At 42.8% G+C, this 19,545-nt stretch overlaps 1 protein-coding gene across 1 annotated transcript in view; it reads right to left on the bottom strand.

The window, feature by feature from the left end:
- Positions 1-5,536: 5,536 nt before the first annotated feature.
- Positions 5,537-19,545, bottom strand: part of TGFBI (transforming growth factor beta induced) — a 64,785-nt gene continuing 50,776 nt past the window's right edge. The window contains exons 13-17 of the mRNA XM_061617184.1: positions 15,861-15,985; positions 13,604-13,706; positions 11,271-11,350; positions 10,051-10,075; positions 5,537-7,279 (exon numbers count right to left, since the gene is read on the bottom strand). Of these exons, the coding sequence (XP_061473168.1) occupies positions 7,239-7,279; positions 10,051-10,075; positions 11,271-11,350; positions 13,604-13,706; positions 15,861-15,985 (374 nt within the window). The 3' untranslated portion in view covers positions 5,537-7,238. The remainder of the gene's footprint in view (positions 7,280-10,050; positions 10,076-11,270; positions 11,351-13,603; positions 13,707-15,860; positions 15,986-19,545) is intronic.

The following is a 19,545-nucleotide window of genomic DNA, read 5'->3' as shown; positions in this document are numbered from 1 at the left end:
CCTCCAGCCTTCAAAAGGGAGCTGCCTCAAGAGAAGGACTATGAGGGGAGAGAGACTCTGTTGCCATCAGGGGAGGCTGTTTCCACCTACCTTGCCCCACCCTCCAGCCTCCAAAAGGGAGCTGCCTCAGGAGAAGGACTATGAGGGGAGAGAGATTCTGTTGCCATCAGGGGAGGCTGTTTCCACCTACCTTGCCCCACCCTCCAGCCTCCAAAAGGGAGCTGCCTCAAGAGAAGGACTATGAGGGGAGAGAGACTCTGTTGCTATCAGGGGAGGCTGCTTCCACCTGCCTTGCCCCACCCTCCAGCCTTCAAAAGGGAGCTGCCTCAAGAGAAGGACTATGAGGGGAGAGAGATTCTGTTGCCATCAGGGGAGGCTGCTTCCACCTGCCTTGCCCCACCCTCCAGCCTCCAAAAGGGAGCTGCCTCAGGAGAAGGACTATGAGGGGAGAGAAATTCTGTTGCCATCAGGGGAGGCTGTTTCCACCTACCTTGCCCCACCCTCCAGCCTCCAAAAGGGAGCTGCCTCAGGAGAAGGACTATGAGGGGAGAGAGATTCTGTTGCCATCAGGGGAGGCTGTTTCCACCTACCTTGCCCCACCCTCCAGCCTTCAAAAGGGAGCTGCCTCAAGAGAAGGACTATGAGGGGAGAGAGACTCTGTTGCCATCAGGGGAGGCTGCTTCCACCTGCCTTGCCCCACTCTCCAGCCTTCAAAAGGGAGCTGCCTCAGGAGAAGGACTATGAGGGGAGAGAAATTCTGTTGCCATCAGGGGAGGCTGTTTCCACCTACCTTGCCCCACCCTCCAGTCTCCAAAAGGGAGCTGCCTCAAGAGAAGGACTATGAGGGGAGAGAGACTCTGTTGCCATCAGGGGAGGCTGTTTCCACCTACCTTGCCCCACCCTCCAGCCTCCAAAAGGGAGCTGCCTCAGGAGAAGGACTATGAGGGGAGAGAAATTCTGTTGCCATCAGGGGAGGCTGTTTCCACCTACCTTGCCCCACCCTCCAGTCTCCAAAAGGGAGCTGCCTCAGGAGAAGGACTATGAGGGGAGAGAAATTCTGTTGCCATCAGGGGAGGCTGTTTCCACCTACCTTGCCCCACCCTCCAGCCTCCAAAAGGGAGCTGCCTCAGGAGAAGGACTATGAGGGGAGAGAAATTCTGTTGCCATCAGGGGAGGCTGTTTCCACCTGCCTTGCCCCACCCTCCAGCCTTCAAAAGGGAGCTGCCTCAAGAGAAGGACTATGAGGGGAGAGAGATTCTGTTGCCATCAGGGGAGGCTGCTTCCACCTGCCTTGCCCCACCCTCCAGCCTTCAAAAGGGAGCTGCCTCAGGAGAAGGACTATGAGGGGAGAGAGACTCTGTTGCCATCAGGGGAGGCTGCTTCCACCTGCCTTGCCCCACCCTCCAGCCTTCAAAAGGGAGCTGCCTCAAGAGAAGGACTATGAGGGGAGAGAGACTCTGTTGCCATCAGGGGAGGCTGCTTCCACCTGCCTTGCCCCACCCTCCAGCCTTCAAAAGGGAGCTGCCTCAGGAGAAGGACTATGAGGGGAGAGAGACTCTGTTGCCATCAGGGGAGGCTGCTTCCACCTGCCTTGCCCCACTCTCCAGCCTTCAAAAGGGAGCTGCCTCAAGAGAAGGACTATGAGGGGAGAGAGACTCTGTTGCCATCAGGGGAGGCTGCTTCCACCTGCCTTGCCCCACCCTCCAGCCTTCAAAAGGGAGCTGCCTCAAGAGAAGGACTATGAGGGGAGAGAGACTCTGTTGCCATCAGGGGAGGCTGCTTCCACCTGCCTTGCCCCACTCTCCAGCCTTCAAAAGGGAGCTGCCTCAAGAGAAGGACTATGAGGGGAGAGAGACTCTGTTGCCATCAGGGGAGGCTGCTTCCACCTGCCTTGCCCCACCCTCCAGCCTTCAAAAGGGAGCTGCCTCAGGAGAAGGACTATGAGGGGAGAGAGACTCTGTTGCCATCAGGGGAGGCTGCTTCCACCTGCCTTGCCCCACTCTCCAGCCTTCAAAAGGGAGCTGCCTCAAGAGAAGGACTATGAGGGGAGAGAGACTCTGTTGCCATCAGGGGAGGCTGCTTCCACCTGCCTTGCCCCACCCTCCAGCCTTCAAAAGGGAGCTGCCTCAAGAGAAGGACTATGAGGGGAGAGAGACTCTGTTGCCATCAGGGGAGGCTGCTTCCACCTGCCTTGCCCCACTCTCCAGCCTTCAAAAGGGAGCTGCCTCAAGAGAAGGACTATGAGGGGAGAGAAATTCTGTTGCCATCAGGGGAGGCTGTTTCCACCTGCCTTGCCCCATCCTCCAGCCTTCAAAAGGGAGCTTCTTTAGGAGGACTTTCTGATCTTTGGGTTGGGCTGTGTGGGTTGGGGGATAGCTTCTACTATGTTGTTTAGTTTTATTGCTTCTTTTTTGATGTTTATATACTTTTATGTCTGATGTTTATATGCCTTTATTTTGTACATCGCTCAGAGTGGCTGGGTTTCCAGCCAGATGAGCGACTAATAAATCAAATCAAATCAAATAAATAAATAAATAAATAAATAAATAAATAAAGGTGGTCTTTTTATTCCACAGAGGAGGATCTCAGCATAAAGCCCCCCCCCCCCCCGCTATTCTAGAATTACCATTTGATCTTGCTGTTAATGCTTGGACAGGCAAGTATCTTGAATTTAAAAATAGCATGGGAGTTTCTTGAAAGGGATGTGTAATATTAAGTCAAATAGTATGCCATAGGAAATTGTTTCACTGGGTATGGAAAACGAGAGGATTCCCAGGATTTAGCATGAAAAATGACGAGGCATAGTTTGGAATGTGTATTTATTGCAGGCTCTGATTTGAAGTGCTTGGCTCTATATAGGATTCAGATCTGGACATTCTCCTTTGCTTCTGATTCTCATACATGCTAGAATGTATATAACAGGGATGGGGAACCTGTGGCCCTTCAGAGGTTGCTGGACTACAAATCCTGTCAGCCCCAGCCAGCATAGCTAATGTTCAGGGATGGGTGTTCGAGTCTAACAGCATCTGAAAGGCCACAGGTTCCCCATCCTGATTGTAAAAAACAAAATTGCCTTACAATTCTGTGTAGGAACAAACATATATGTCTGAGAAATCCAACATCTTAATTAAATGTGGAAATCTAGAGATGATCATAGAATCATAGAATAGTAGAGTTGGAAGGGACCTATAAGGCCATCAAGTCCAACCCCCTGCTCAATGCAGGAATGCAAATCAAAGCATGATATTATACCCTAATGATTGATGAGTAACAGGTTAAGCTGTGAGCATAGAAGAGTCTGCATCAAACTTTTGCATCAAATCAGTGTGTGACTGATGTGAAAAAAGATAAATTCCATGAGAGGGATCATTAGGAAAAGAACTGAAAATAAATGATATTATAATGCTGTTATGCAAATATATGTTGTGGCCACGTTTGGAATACTGTGTATGGCTCTAGTCACCTAACCTCAAATTGTTTTTTTGTAGAATTAGAAAAGGTTCAGAAAAGGGCAACCCAAATTATGCAAGAGATGGAACGATTCCCCAATGAGGAAAGGTTACAGTATCTGGGGCTTTTTAATTTACAGAAAAGGTGAGCGAGTGAGGTGACATGATAGAAGTCTATAAAATTATGCATGGCATGGAGAAAGTGGAAACAGATTTTTTTCTCCCTCTCTGATAACACTAGAACTCATGGAAATCCAGTGAAGCTGAATGTTGGACGATTCAGGACAGACAAAAGAATTCTTCACACAGTGCATAGTTAAATTTTGAAATTCACTCCCACAGGAGGCAGTGATGGCCACCAACTTCAATGGTTTCAAAAGAGAATTAGACAAATTAATGGAGGATAAGGCTACTAGCTATGATTCCTATGCTCTCCCTCCATGGCTGCAGTATGCTTCTGAATACCAGTAGCTGGAAATGGCAGGAGGGGAGTGTTCTTGCACTCAGGTCCTACTTGTGGGCTTCCCATAGGCATCTGGTTGGCCACTGTGATAATGGGATGCTGGACTAGAGGGGCCATTGGCCTGATCCAGCAGGCTCTTATGCCTGAGCTGTAACTGACTGGGTAATCCTAGATAAGCCTACTGTTTATTGGCGGTATGCAACTGATGCCCCTGCCGCATCCCCCCTAAATCTGTTCTAGAGGAGCAGATTTGGGGATGGTGCGGGGTGCATGCAGGGGGAGGAAGTCCTGTTGTGCAAGCAGAATTCCTTGTGCTAATGGCACTGTGACTTAGTGCTATGTTGAATACAGCTCTTTGATTTACTCCAACCTGTAGCAAGGGCATTATTAATAATGCCCTCCTTTGTAAGGTTGTTGCAAGGATTACTAATGCACAAAAAGTCCTTTGCCTCTAAGTGTTATTTCGAGAGGTAGGCATTTGCTGGGGTATCTGGCAAAAGGGCTCTAAATGGTAAGAATGACATCGCACACTCACTGATGCCATTACCATATTATGTTCTTATGAATGTGGCACCTATGCAATGAACAGAATAATTTGATACACAAATAACTAATCACTGGGAACAAAATGCTGTTCAATTTTGTTTCATGTTCACAGACTGCCTGATAATTGCTTTTATGCAGTCTTTGCCACCTTGGTACCCTCCAGCTATTTTGGACTACACTCCCATCGTCGTCCCAAACAACTGGAGATCACTAGGTTGGTAAAGGGTGGCTTAAAGCTATCTCATGAACACATCCCAAAATTAGAATATTGTAAAGTGTTTATGCAGAGCTTTCACAGCTTGAAACCTTTTATTTCAGCCAGTTCTATTGCCAAGCTGCTGCGTCATCCTGATTTTCATGTGGGAATTTGCTTGCACGAAATTGCCCACATTTGACAATGACCACTTTTTGTCAAAACTCGACACATCAGAGAAAGCTGCTTTCCCAATCTTCTCTCTAAGATGGGAAGTGCATGTCATTTTCACATGGAGATCATGTCAAACAAGAAAGTTGCCCTGTGCAAACTGAGCTGATAGTGTCCTATAAGAGAACTGGACCACTTCAGATAGTGACTTATTAGCCCCCATTTGTTATTGGGCAGCCATTATTTGGCCACACACAGTTGTTTTGACTACTTGGACCTGGTCAGGAGCCGCAGCAGTCACTTGTCTTTTCTTCTTGTGCTGCTGTGAAAGTGTGAGAAGCCCCAAACTATGAAAGAAGTGCCTTCAAAAACCTGGGTTAACACTGGAATAGGGAGGGGTGCTGTGTGGATTCCTTCTACATGTTCAAGGCTTCTCATGGTGCCCTGATGGCTCAGGAAGCAATGTTACCCTTGTAGCTGCCTCACTGCCAGGATAGCATGAGGTAAAACTCTGAGGTAATGGCAATAGAATTGGCTGAAACAAAAAGTGTCTCGATGTATAAGTTCTTGATAAAGACTTTACAATATTCTCTCTCTATTTGTGGGGGTTGTTTGAAGCTATCTAAGGTAAAAGTGTGTCGCTAAACAAACACATTGAAGTCATTTGTAATATTGCTTACACAATGTATTTAAATATTGAAAAGAAAACCCAGGTTTTATTACAAACGAATTGTTTATTTGGAAGTTTTGATGAGGGATTGCTCTATGACCACATTACAGAGAGGGTGTATTTTCAGATTCAGGAAGAACAAAAGATATTAAAGTTAGAACCATATGTGTAAACAAAAGCTAATTGACAGCACTGATCACACCATAGCTTATATCATGCAAATTCCCTAATATCAACAATGAGGCGCTTTAAAAGAAGAAGTTAAGATGCAGAATTGCATGGAACATTTTCAAAGCACAGGAGGGAAGAAAATAAAAACCACATGTTCTTGCTGAAGTACACAAATTGCATTGTTCAGAGAGTGCCTAGCAAGGTCTTTAAGATTATAGGCCACAATTCAGAGAGCTCATGTGTGATAGCTTGTCCACACACAGGTGGCTTTTTACAAGTGTCCCACATTACACTGCAAAACCCCTTTTAAAAAAAATCTCGTGAATTTCATAAGGGTTTTGCTGTCTGTCAGGAGCTGTTGTTGAGGTGTGGGTGAATACACTGCATGTATGGGGCTACTTGTGTAGCGCCCTGGATCATGACCTGCAGAGCCACTGTTTAATTGAAAGCACAAGCAGTACTTTTTAAATCTAGTTCTCTTAAAATGTGCATATGGAAATTTATGCCTGAGTTTTGAAAAAAGGTAGGATTTTAAGTTATTGCTATGAAACTTGTTGCCTGGTTTTCATTTTCAAAATGTAGTTGAAAGCTCTAATTAACCCCAAATCAGAATGTTTTAGCTGGGGGCTTGCAAGCCTCAAACCAGAAAGCATGAAAGAGTCAAAAAGTTGGATGATTATTCTAAAGTGAGGCTTTTTAAAGCCTCAAACCAGAAAACATGAAAGAGTCACAAAGCTGGACGATTACTCTGAAGGGAAGCTTTTTTACTAGGATTAAAAAAAAGAGCATAAGGTTTAAAGATGGTTCCTGACCCACAAGTATGAGCTAATTATTCAGTCCCTGTACGTAGAGAAATGAATACTAAATGGTTCTGTGAATCTCCTCTAAAATATTTAATGATAAAACTCTGTGAAATAGAAAAATACAACTGTTAGCACCTTGTAGAAAATTGACCAGTAATCCCACTGGTCCTCAAGGACAAAGAATATGATTTAGACCAATGAGCTTCATCAATTTGTTTCAGAAGTGAATGTGTGCAAAAGTGGAGGGTCAGTCTAAATGTCGGCACTCAAAGCCATGTAGACAGAATGTAGCAGGAACTGGAAGCCAACCTGAGTCTAATTCAGGCTAGAATACTCAATAACTCCCTTTTCTAAGGCGAAAGCCTCAAATATTTAATAGGAGTATGTTCAATTCCTGACAGCACATGCAAACCTTAAAACATTTTTAGTAAGAACTAACCTGAGAGGGACAGATTTAAGTGTGTCTTTCAATCACAGTCATTCTTAACTCTTGCACATCTGGAGGTTGGGCCTAAATCATTTTCTAGTAGACAATCATACCTGAGTCTCCCCAAATTATCAGCTACCAATTGGAACAAAATTAGTCTTATCAAACAATGATTTAAATATATATGGCTTTTATTTTCTCTCCTTCATTTCAGTTGGAAAAACATAACCTTAATAGTGGTAGCGTGGTTTTTGTGCAGGAAACAAGAGTCCTTCTGTTCAACAACCCAATGGCAAAAGCTAGCTGAATCCTTGGATGTGCTTTACATATAGAATGGCTGTCACTTTACTGTTTGATCCTGGCTAACAATCTGGAATACGCAGGAGCTGAAAGAAGAGAGAAAAGACACTGCCATGAGCACGACTGTATTAATAATCCCTGTATGTATCAAAAAGCTACAGACAGTTATTCTTGAATTAAAACCAGTAAATGATTTACTACCTCTATCTCATTCTGTTCCTCTCTAAAGCTGCTCACAGATAAATGAAAACTTAATTGCTTGAAAGAAGCTTTAGAATGTGCCTACAGTGTTTTGAATATCTTCTGCAATCATGCACTCATTCCAACATACTTAATTCCACCAGATTCACTGAGCTTCATTAAATGTAATTGGATGCCTATGGGCATACACTAAAGCTCCACAGTGCTCTGACATGCACACGACAATTTTGAGGGAAGCGATGCTCCAATATTATGGTATTGACAGTAGGGCATACTATCCCCTTGACTATAGGGGCAGTCCCTACCGAACTGCACTGAGACTTCTAGATGTCTACTGATCAATTTATTAAGTTCACCCACAGCATATTTAGGTGGGAATTAGTGAGTAACATCCTGAGATTGAACACTCCCACTTGCAGGTAAGGGGTCACACTGTTTAATGCAAGGAAGTGTTCAGAAATGGTATCCACCGTCTTGAAATGGCATAGGCCACTCTGCCATCCCAGGATTCTACCACCTCCTTCTGTTGCATCTGTAGATCTGACTTAGTCTTAAACCCAGGCAGACAGAAGAGAGAGAGAGATCCCTGACAGGGAGCATCATGCAGCTGAATGCCAGGGCAATGGACCAATAAACAATGGATATCAGTGATCATCTCAGAGGCATGGTATTTGACTCCATCCTCACCCCCCACAATGCTGTTCTTTTTGTTACAGTAGCAAATGCCATGTGTTGATTATTTTTAGCTATTAATTTTTTTCTGAGAATTTAGTTTTGCCTTGCTTTTAACTAAACATTGGGTTTGCAGGGCTGAAGAAGCATAATAAAAATAGATGAAAGATACAATGATAAATGAAGTAGATGTTGAGTGGGAGGGTTGGAGAAGATGAAACACTAAGCAGAAAACAACATCTTCCATAAACTTTGAAAAATAAATATTTTGAAACCTGGACAATGTGTTTTATTTCTATCTCCAGACTTGCCATTTGGATGTTAGCTCTGATATTCATGCCAGTGCAATGTAATCATGACCCAAGAACTCAGCTGTTTTCTTCATCTTGCCTCAGCAACATTTGCCGAGTTAGAAATGACAACAAAGTATGAATGAACCACATCTGGGTTCCTTAAATCAGTGGTAAATAACACAATGCCCCCAGGTTTCTCCCCTTTTCCATATTGTGTCTACCTACTTGCCACTTGTTCTTGAGAGAAAGGAAGAGAGTTTAAAGATTTGGTGGTCTTCATACAATTAAAAGGCCCTGTGTTGCTTAATTTTGTTTATAGTGCACAACAGCACAGATACTGCACTTAATGGAGTATTTGCATATATACAGTGTGCTATGAAGTCCAATACAATAACAGCTCTGTGAACACAATGATCCTGTCATACAGAGTGATTTATGCTGCTCCACCGGCAACAGTATTCTGGGTGCCCTGTTCAGTTATGCCCATCAACTAAAAACTGTTAAGAGCCATTTACTATAATACTTTAGGCAACTAGCATTGAGGCAGCTGGCTCCATAGTGTCCAGAATGCCTTTAGGCTGGCATACAAGTAAGAAACCCTGAATCTTGTTTCTTGTGTGTTCTAACTGCATCGAGCTGTTGCATGAAGCCACTGAGCTGCATATGGTGGAAGAAGTCCTAGCTAAGGCAATAGCACTAATGTGTGCTGTTATTCTGGCACAGATTTCTTAGCCAGTTAGTGATGCTGATGGCACTATTTAGTCCTATGTGTTTATCTGCCGGCTCAGCAATGTTTTCAGAGCTGGTTTGTTATTAGGAATCCAGAATGACGCTCCTGGCTTCATAGCCTTCTTCACAGGATAAGAAGGAATGCTTCAAGGAGAGGGATGGTGAACTGCTTGCTCGTTGTGCAAGGGAAAGGAAGCATGTCCCCCCCATTGCCTAGGAAACCAGGCGGCATTGCCTATCTTCCAGCACTTCAGATCAGGAAATGAAACCAATACAGGGCAGTGCCAGAAGAGAGGAAACACGTAGCTTAGTGGTAGAGCATTTGCTTTGCATGCAGAAGGTCCCAGAGTCAATCCCCAACATCTCCTGTTGGAAACCTTGGAGAGCCTCTGCCAGTCAGTGTGGACAATACTGACCTAGATGGTCTCAGTAAAAAGCCGTTTCCTATGAGAAGGAGCAGGGGGTTGGGACACTATGGCTGGGAATACCTGCCTCCCACTTACAAGGTGCATTTGAGTTTTAAGTGGGAAACAAATTTCACATTCCTTTTTATCCCAAACATTTGTTGATAATTCACCTCAGCCCTAGTTACTACCTTTGAAAACCCTACAAGAAACAGAAGAATGCCTTGCTAAGGAAGGAGTGGACGACACTGATACTCAGGAGGGTATGGCAACAGGCAAATTCAAGCTGTATATACAGTGTTGCTGGAAAATGCTTCCCTTGGTCAGCACCCACAATACACTTGTAAGACGTCAAGTGAAGATGCCTGGATTTTATGGGTACTTCCCATACCACCATGAGCAGCCCTGATGGAGGTATGGCATTGGTATCCTCATGATCCGGTTAAATATCCCCATGATCTGAGAGATCCACACAGTTGCTCAGGTGAGACATTGGAGCTAACCACAAAGTCATTTTGACAGCTATCATACCACAGAGGACATGTAAAAATTACTTACCTAACCGAACATTCCTATGGGAAATCTGCAAAGGGAGGGAAAGGGAATGTTTAGATTTGTACAGATAAAGGAAATCAAGAATACCCATATGATTTATATAGCAAACTGATGTATGATTGAAAACCTAAAAAAATAAGAGATTCCCTTATGCACTTCCCTTGGGAAACTTGGTTTTTGCCCATATTAGAGTGGAAGGATGTTGTGGAAAAAAATCAATGGGCTATTATAGGCTGGGATCCAAAGGAAGCCCGTGCCAGGAGATTGTCTGTGTGCCCTGCAGGGCCCTTTGTACTGTGTCCCCTGAACAACTTGAAAAAGTTACTCTGATAGTCAGGGAATCATCCAGGAAGAGGTGGCAGAGGGCTGTACTTAGTCTATCAGGCTCTGGTAAAATGGAAAGAAAATTGGGAAAGTAGATTATGCATGGGGGAGGCCCTTTGCATCACAGCCATTATTTTGGAGGCCATTAAAATAAGTGGCCTAGATTGATTACTGGGAATTTATACAAAATATTTCACATCTAGAGTCACATCCATGGATTCCAGTTCCATTGGTTCTGTACAGTTCACTTACATATTTAAGATCATGATTTTAGGTGGGGACTGAAGGCAGGCAAATTTCATTGTAAACAGTGGGAGATGCTTCCAAGCAAACACGTTTTGGATCTGTTCAGACCATCCCTCCTGGCTTCAGCCCTCTGTGTGTGGTAAGGTAAAGTGTGGGTCAAGTCCTGACCTCACATGGGCTCTCCCCCTGCCCCTCTTCACAGTGCATGAATATAACTGACTGGGGAGACACCACATTTGCCGAACTCCCTCCTAGAGGTGAAATTGTCACCTTTATTACTCAGTTTATGACAGCATCTTAAGACACATCTCTTTACCCTAGCCTCTAAAAGAGGAGACTAATGTGTTCAAGGTGGGTTGTAACAGTGCCTGCTCCTCTGTTGATTTGATGGGCTTGAATATTATTTTTAAAGTAATGATTAGGGGTTTAATAGTTTCAATAATGTAATTTATTGTTTCAGCTAGATATTTTGTAAACCACTCCAGGATCTTAATTGATGAGGGCTGTTTAAAAATGTAACAAACAGACGAACAATAACATTTAATTTGAATGCAGGGTCCAGTGATAGAATCTTTACTGGATTCCATGTTCAAATAAGGGGAGCAATGCAATGTTAGAAATGTCCCTACATGCTGGTTGAGCATTATGTTTACCTTGGATAAGGCAGAGGCATGCCTGAAGATTTCCAGTGCAGGATCTGCAGGCTCATCACTTCTTTCATTAGGCTTAGAAGCTAAAGGACACAATTCAAACAATATTTAGGTACACCTGTGGATGTTTTCTGCTTCCATTAATTTAGCAGACCAATATGAATTGTTAAGTTGTAATGGGGTTGTTTGTAATTTGGGGTTGCTGTTTTGTTTTTTGAGCTATCCTAAACATAGAGAAGAGATAGGATACAAATATATGAAGTGAAATAAATGCAGTACAGAGCAACAACCCTACAGCAATGCTACAGACTGTCATTCTGCCCATACTATCAAACATTACAGTTGTATGTGCAAACCCAGAAAACTCCACATACTGTCCCAGATACTTCTTTAAGAGAAATATTCAGCTGCCATATACAGTAGGGCCCCACTCATATGGCAGGTTAGGTTCCAGACACCCGCCAAAAAGTGAAAAACGCCAAAAAGCTGTAGCGCGGGGGTCTGGAACCTAACTCGCTGAACGCGCCGGAGGAGAAGATCAGCTGTAGTGCGCTACAGCTGATCTTCCCCTCCTCCGGCACAATCAGCTGGAGCACAGGGGTCTGATCGCGCAAGAAGACGAGATCAGATGTAGTGTGCTACAGCTGATCTTTCCCTCCTCCAGTGTGATCAGCTGGAGCACTGGAGTCTGATCCCCCCTGAGGAGGAGAAGATCAGCTGTAGTGAGCTACAGCTGATCTTCCCCTCCTCCGGCACGATCAGCTGGGGCGTGGAAAGCTCCAGTCCCCACTCCATCTGATTGCCCTGCTGGTGCCGTATTAGCGGAATGCCAAAAAGCAGAACACCGAGAAGCGGAGCCCTACTGTACAGGAAAGTCAAGATATTGCAATTGGATTACAAGATGAGCTAATCACTGGACCTGTTATTCCATGCTCCCATTCACCCCCATCAAGACTTTTTGGTACATAATTAAGGGTGTAGGCACTGGGCATCTGTTGTACTGAGCATTTGGCCACCCAGCCCATTTGAGTTTGATGCCCTGGACTAAGTATTACAGCCTTCATGACCACCCATAGTGCAGCTGCATGGGCAAAACTCTTGGAGGGACAATGTGGCTTCAGCCCCACTCCAACCAAAGTGTTTGTGGAGCCCACATGACTGCTTCATGTATGAACTGGGTCTTCCAGCCTTGGATCGAAATTTCCAAACGATTTATGCTTGAGTTGTCTATTTTACCTTACATGCACACTTCTGGTGCACATGCAGGAATTCCAGTTATATATCTTAGACTCTGATGGATTCTTGGTTAGTTCTATTCTATATGGAGTCTGGTGCACACCTGTACACAAGTCTCTGGACTTCACCAAATGCCAAGCTACAAAATATCTCTGCACAAATCGGGCTGGCACTAGCATACTTGGGCAAATGTCAAGGTCTAGAGGCCACCACAGGGCCCACAGTCACCACCTCTGCCACTGCTCACTGTCCCTGCTGTAGTCGCTTGGCTGCTTGCTTACTCATGGCTGAAGCTGGTGGGGACTGATGGGGGCAGTGCTGATTTGGGCTGTATGTCCAAAGTCAAAGATCACTCTGTGATCTTACTTTTGCTACCCTGGGCTCCCACACACATGCATTGGGACAAGGCCAGCATCATTTAAGATGGTGGGGCTGTCAAGTTTGAGCACTGTCAAGTCACTGCTGACAAGTGAGCAAGCAGAGTGCTTGAAGGAAGGGAACTGGGAGGGTGGCTTGGTAGAGATACTAACTGCGCTCCGGAATTCTTCGGCACCGTCATATAAATTAATATGGCCTGGAACTCTGGTCAGCACCACTGTCATCACCATGGGTGGACTGGTAGCCAGGAAGGCATCCTATTTGTTCACAGTTTAGCCAGGGAGCCCATTAAGCTGGGCATCAAGGGCAGCCTGCTTGGGATCCCCCCCCCCCAAAAAAAGCTTGTGTGCTGGACTTGCTTGCAAGAATAAAAAAATATTGTCAGAGGAAATGATGATTCACAGTATTGCAAAATCACTTTCCTTTTTTTCCTCCCAATGTTTCCAAGAACGTCTATGCCACATATTGTTTTTGTAAAGTTGCACGTGTGCTCTATTGATGTGAATGAGGCATTTGGAGATTGAAGATATAATGTTTCTCAGGAAGATGAAAATCACTCGCTTGTTTCCTGCTGCACAGGAAATGAGCTTCCTTTTATACACAGGCATTTCACTGCAGTTCCGCAATAATAATGCGCCCATAACTACTTAGGAAAGAGAAGCAAACCTAGGGTTGGGGGGAGACAAGGCATCTTTTTCATGCCTGAACCTAACTTGACATACCTGGTGGCTGTAAAACAGAATTCACAGCATAAATCACACCATTAGTGGCCATAATATCAGCCTCAGCAACAGGTTCCTTGTTGATGTTTATGACATTGTTTTTCTGAGGGGAAGAAGGCAGAGATAAGTCATCAGAAACAAATGCTTGGCAGATAAATGCTAAAAGAAAAAAATACACAGAAGATTTTAAAAAGTCTTCTCCAATGATCCAGTAACATATGACATTAAAAGCTGCGATGCTCAAGTAAGCAGTTGTGTTTTTTTTAACAAACTCAATTAGGATGCCTTGAGCAAAATGCCTTGAGCAAACTGTTGTATTCAGAGGCCTGGGATTCTTACAAGTAAGAGTAGTCTAGATGCAGACTAATTTAAATGTAAGCTTACTTTTTATGGTTCCTTCCTTGCATACAGACAGAAGCAGACTCCTGTTTTTCCTGCAAACTCCCCCTTGCTGTGCCAGCCCACCATAAGCCCTGAAGTGGACTAGGCTGTGCTTTACCCAGGGCATTCTGAAATACTGTCCTAATCAAGGAATGGATCTGCTGCACCCATGACTTAAACTACCATACTTTAGATGTCAAGAGAAGTGCAATATGAAGGTGCTCATGTCATGACTGTTAACAGTATTGCATACGTTTATACAGCTCATGACCCCAGTACCTCAAGGACCTCCTCTTCCCATATGAACCAACCTGGACCCTGCTTTCAGCATCTGAAGCCCTTCTTTGTGTGCCCCCTTTGACGGAAGTGTGGAGGGTGGTGACACAAGAAGAGGCCTTCTCAGTGGTGGCCCCCTGCTCATAGAATGTTCTCCCCATGGAGGCACACCTGGAGCCATCATTACCTATTTTTAGGCACCCGGCGAAAACATCCCTCTTCTTCCAGGCATTCAGCTCTTAAGTTTTGGAGGGTTTCTGACATTGTAGCCTCTTTTAGGGGGTGGGCTGGTCTACTCCCTTATCCATGTATTGTGTTTTTTAACTTTTTAGTTGTGTTAGTTTATATAGGTTTTAATCTTTTTATTCTATGTCGCTTTGGGTTCATTTTTATGAAGAAAAGTGACGATTACTACTACCACTACTACTAATAATAACAACAACAACAATAGCATAAGTGTTTATGACAAGTAAAAAGAAAGTTAGTAAGGCCAGATCATATTATTATTTGTGTAATTGTACAAGTGTCCAGGCAAGGGATGTGTTTGTGCTTTGTTGGTACTTGCTAACCATCCACAACTGGACTTTCTCAACCAGCCTCCCTCCCCCTATGGATACTGCCATTTGTGTTTAGTTTTGAGGGCCTTTTAGCCAAAAGGTGGCATAGAAATAAACCATAATAATAATAATAATAATAATATAGTTTAGTCATAACTGGCAAAGGACTAAGTTGTGTCCAGGTGGAGTCTGGAGTCTCATGTTGCTGGTGTGCTTGTTTAAGAGAGAGACGAACTTTCTTGTCTAGTTTTTTTCCTAAGCTTTCCGTGACAAGCCAGCACCTACTTAGATTGTACGTTCCCCCTTTGATACTACTGAAGAGAGAGCTGAAAGAGTGAGCCTTGACCTCCCTGCTGGTCTCTACAAAAAATATATATATATATTTGCAGGACAAACCTTGACATATCTTCCCTTCACTTCCAGGAGTAGTGACTGAATGAATTAGGGATAAAGGATTTGAACATGAGATCCCCCTGACTTTGTGAGAGAAAACCCATCTTTCTCCCACGGTGAGAAGAGGAGGAGTATGTAAATTTGAGGCTCGCTTCTAATCGTTTCTTTCCCTCCCAGCCCCCTACAAGAGAATCTCAGGGAGGAACAGTTTTCCCTGAATATTGTTAACTAGTTAATATGAGGAATCTCTCTGTGTATTTACAACTATTTCTTACGAAAATGCAGGCCAAGAATAATAATAACAGCAAGAGAGTATACAAGTACAGAAATGAGACATACAACAATCAAATGAAGGCTGACCATTTTTCATAAATGCAAGGTATTTGTAGATAAACAAGTCAGCAATTTCTCAAACTGGCCATGTGGGACAGAAAACAGATTTTTCCTAACACTAGAGTTTCACATGTGTAAAACTTCCTTAAGCTCCATATGGCAATGTTCAATATGCTAGGCCCTTGTGGTCCCCTTTGTAGTGGAGGGAACAACTTTTAAGCTGTTCTTAAGAGTATGTTAGAATAGAGTGGCTGAGCTTGAAAAAAAACAAGAGGATTTTTTTTAAAATAAAAAAAGGCAGGGGAAGTTGAACTTACACAGCTGACTTCCAGTTTATCACCCTGCATGGACTTTATTCTTACAACAGCACCAACTGCTCCACTAACCAGTATTTCATCTCCAATGTGGTACTTCAGAATGTTGGCAAGTTCTTGAGCATTACCTGGCCAGGGGATGGGGGGGGGGGGGAGAGAGAGAGAGAGAGAGAGAGAGAAACAAAAAATATAGGTGTTACAACTTCTTTCCCTTGTTTCATGATATTTAGGAAAGAAAAGAAAATATCACCCTGGGATCTTTCTTAGTGATTTAAACAAACAAGAGGAAAATACCAAGAGCATCTCTCCCTTCCATTATCATCATCATCATCACCACTTTATTTGTATGCCACCTTTCCACAAAAAAAGCTTACAACAAGGAAAACAGCAGTATTTCACAAAATCAACAACTGTAAGAACAATTTCCTAACAACAACAAGAAAACAGCAACATGACAGCAAATGTAACAGCATACCAAAAACAACATTTCAGTACTATAAATGCAGCAACATTTCATCTTCTGGCAGTAGCAAAAACAAAGGAGTTTGAACAATTTCACCTCGGTCCTAGATGTTCTAGAAATATGCATCTGTTCCACAAAGGGAGATTACAATTTTTATTTTATTTTATTTATTCGACTTATTCGTCGCTTATCTGGCTGAATTGTCAGCCACTCTAAGCGACGTACAAAGCAAAACATATAAACATCAAAACATTAAGAGACTAACAATAAAAACTAACAATAACAATCATGCATCTCTAAAGTTTCTATATTCAGATTCTCCTGTATGCTTGCAAGTATTCCTTCCAGCTAATAAGCAGGTAACTACAATGCAGCTGAAGCACTTTGTACAGAAGGAGGAAAGATGCAGCATAAAAAACCCCAAATTACACAGAACATATTGTATTTCTTTGATATAGCTCTTCAAGTGAAAAAAACATGTGATTTGAGAGATGTGAAATTTTTCAAAGAATAACACAGAGATTTTAAAATGCTTGGAACCTCTATACCTCAGTGGCAGCTATGATTCCCATAATGCTCTGTTTGTAGTAAAAATGCTCATTTAACATCATTTCCTTACAATATTCTTCTGCTATGCTGTGCTGCCCCAGCTGGTACCTCCGTTGCTTCTGATGCCTTTCTCTCTTTCATTTTCTTCCATAAACAGAAGATGCCATCATATACTCAGGGCCGGTGCTATCATTAGGCCAACTAGGCAGCCGCCTAGGGCGCAGACCTCAGAGGGGCACAGTACTGACCTTTGAGGGGCACAGTTTTATACAGATTAGTTTTTTTAACCCTTGGAAAAAATGCAACTAAAATAAATTTAGCAGTTTCAAGTTTTGTGCTTTTCATTTTTTCTACAAGACATCTGTTTTTGAAAATTGAAGTTAGCCATTTTTTTTGGGGGGGTGCAAGTAGTTAACCTTGCCTAGGGCGCAAAATAGCCTGGCACCGGCACTGCATATACTGGCACTGAATCATAGTAGCTTATAAATTTGATATCTGGCAAGTGATTCCAAAAGTGGCCAAAGATGTACTGGAAAAAAGAGAGAAAGAAACCCCAATGCTATTTTTTGGAAACAGGTGAAATTGAACCAAAATGTTGGAAGCTGTTTTGATAAGCACTTAAGAATGATTTATATATTCCTCGGTGTCACAGATACAGACACATTTGTAAAATAGAAAATATCATGATCCCAAAGTACTGATATGAAGTTGCTCTCTATCATAACATTGCTGAATCCATTTAATCAAAACCTGGTCTAAGGCTTCATGGAGGAAAATGCAATTCATTTTTCAATAGGTCTTCAGTGAACTTGGAATCCCAACTTGGATGAGATAAATATATACACTTTTGACCCCTACAGCTTCTGGCAAAGGAAGTAATCATTAGTTCCTTCTTTTAAAGACAGTACTAGAATGTCAAAGGAAGCACTGTAATTATGCTGCTGAAAATTCATTCTCATTATCTTGTGGATCGATGGAGTGGTTTGGTATGGAATTTGCTACTTTTCTATGTTGTTGTTATGTGGCTTCAAGTCGATTACGACTTATGGAGACCCTATGAATCAGTGACCTCTAAAAGCATCTGTCATGAACCACCCTTTACTTTTCTATAAGCATATGCAAAGGTACAATCCTAGAAGCTGGAATTTGAGGGTTTTGTATGTGAACCTTAACTCTGGACAGATCATTTGTGTTTTGTTAGCTCCAAAGTAAAACCTGAGATCCTAAGATGCAGAGGTGATATGCAGTGAGGCATTACAACACCTATGCCACTCTAGACATAATATATACTGCCACCCCTACCATGACTACTGGATTGTTTGGAGAAAACATACAAGTCAGTTATAAACTCATTGGCCCCAGTCCAGTTGCAACCACCACTAGCACAGCCAAGCATCTCACTGTTGGCCATGGACCAGCTTTGTATTTGCAGAATTTTGCCTTCCATAGATGAATGGGATCATGCTGAACTTAACCTTAATTGGATCACAACTCTTAATCCCAGTGAACCCAGTGGTAATTCTTGCCACATAAGATGTTTAGGATTAGAAAGTCTAATATGAATCCTGGATTCCCAAGCCTAAAAATACAGCCCAACTTTCATTTATCAAAACAACAACTAAGCCCTTGTTTGTCAAACACTGTCAATGATTATACCAGAATTTTCCATTGCAATCATGCATCACGATACTTTTTATACCTTACAGGGACTAACCTGGCACCAGTTTTATGATGTGTGATATACTAAAGTTTGCATTTACTTCCAAGAGATAAAAACCAATCAAACAAAACATCACAGCTCCTCTTGTTCCCCTTTTTCCTTTTACACAGTCTTCTCTTTGCTATATATTTCCCAACAACAGTGATTCACTGCTTTTAGAACAGTAAGCTAAATATTTTGCTTACAAAGCCCAAGAACATTTTGACTGTTCACATCTGGGATGTTTCATCTCCACAGCGACATACAGTAGCTACAAATCAGTTATGAAATATTTGTGCATTAAGCAATAGACCAAAGGTGCAGACTGTTGCTCTACGAACTTAAAAGGAGAACCAGCTCCCATAAAGCAGATGTTGATGTCACAAATCAGGCGGGCATGAACAATGAAAAGACATTGCCGTAGAACAGCTTATATTCTTTCCAAGCCATGATTATTTTTTACTTCAGGACAAAGAATGTTTTAATATTTACAGTAAAGATAATTGAACATCCCCACATATTCTTTCCTTATAGGGCTTGCAAACTGATTATTTTCCACAGGGGCTGATGCCTATGATAATCTGATCTTTCTCCTTATTAGCCCAGTTAACATTCATCAGCATTCATTTATGACCATCTGTGATTTTATTCATCCCTGCTATGATTCTCAATAACTGTTTTAGACATGTACATGACATTATTCTTACTTAAGTCCTTTAGTAATCAAGGCATGGTTTCTCTCTTCAGCACTTTTCCCCATCATGGAGGAATGTGTAATAACCTAATAGATTCTGGGTTATTAGAAGCAGTTTTCTAGATGGTCTTTGTTAACTGGTTTGGGTGTCACTGTTAACATAGGGTGCAGCATATAAATGCCACAAATGAAATGAAGTTGTACTTACTCCTGGTGCAGAAAAGCAATAAATGTCCCATCCACAGCCCAGTACGCTACTATTGCTGGCCCATCCTACCAACTC

Source organism: Rhineura floridana, chromosome 3 (assembly GCF_030035675.1).
Source record: "Rhineura floridana isolate rRhiFlo1 chromosome 3, rRhiFlo1.hap2, whole genome shotgun sequence".
NCBI classification, from domain to species: domain Eukaryota; kingdom Metazoa; phylum Chordata; class Lepidosauria; order Squamata; family Rhineuridae; genus Rhineura; species Rhineura floridana.
This window is presented reverse-complemented; position numbering and strand designations above follow the sequence as displayed.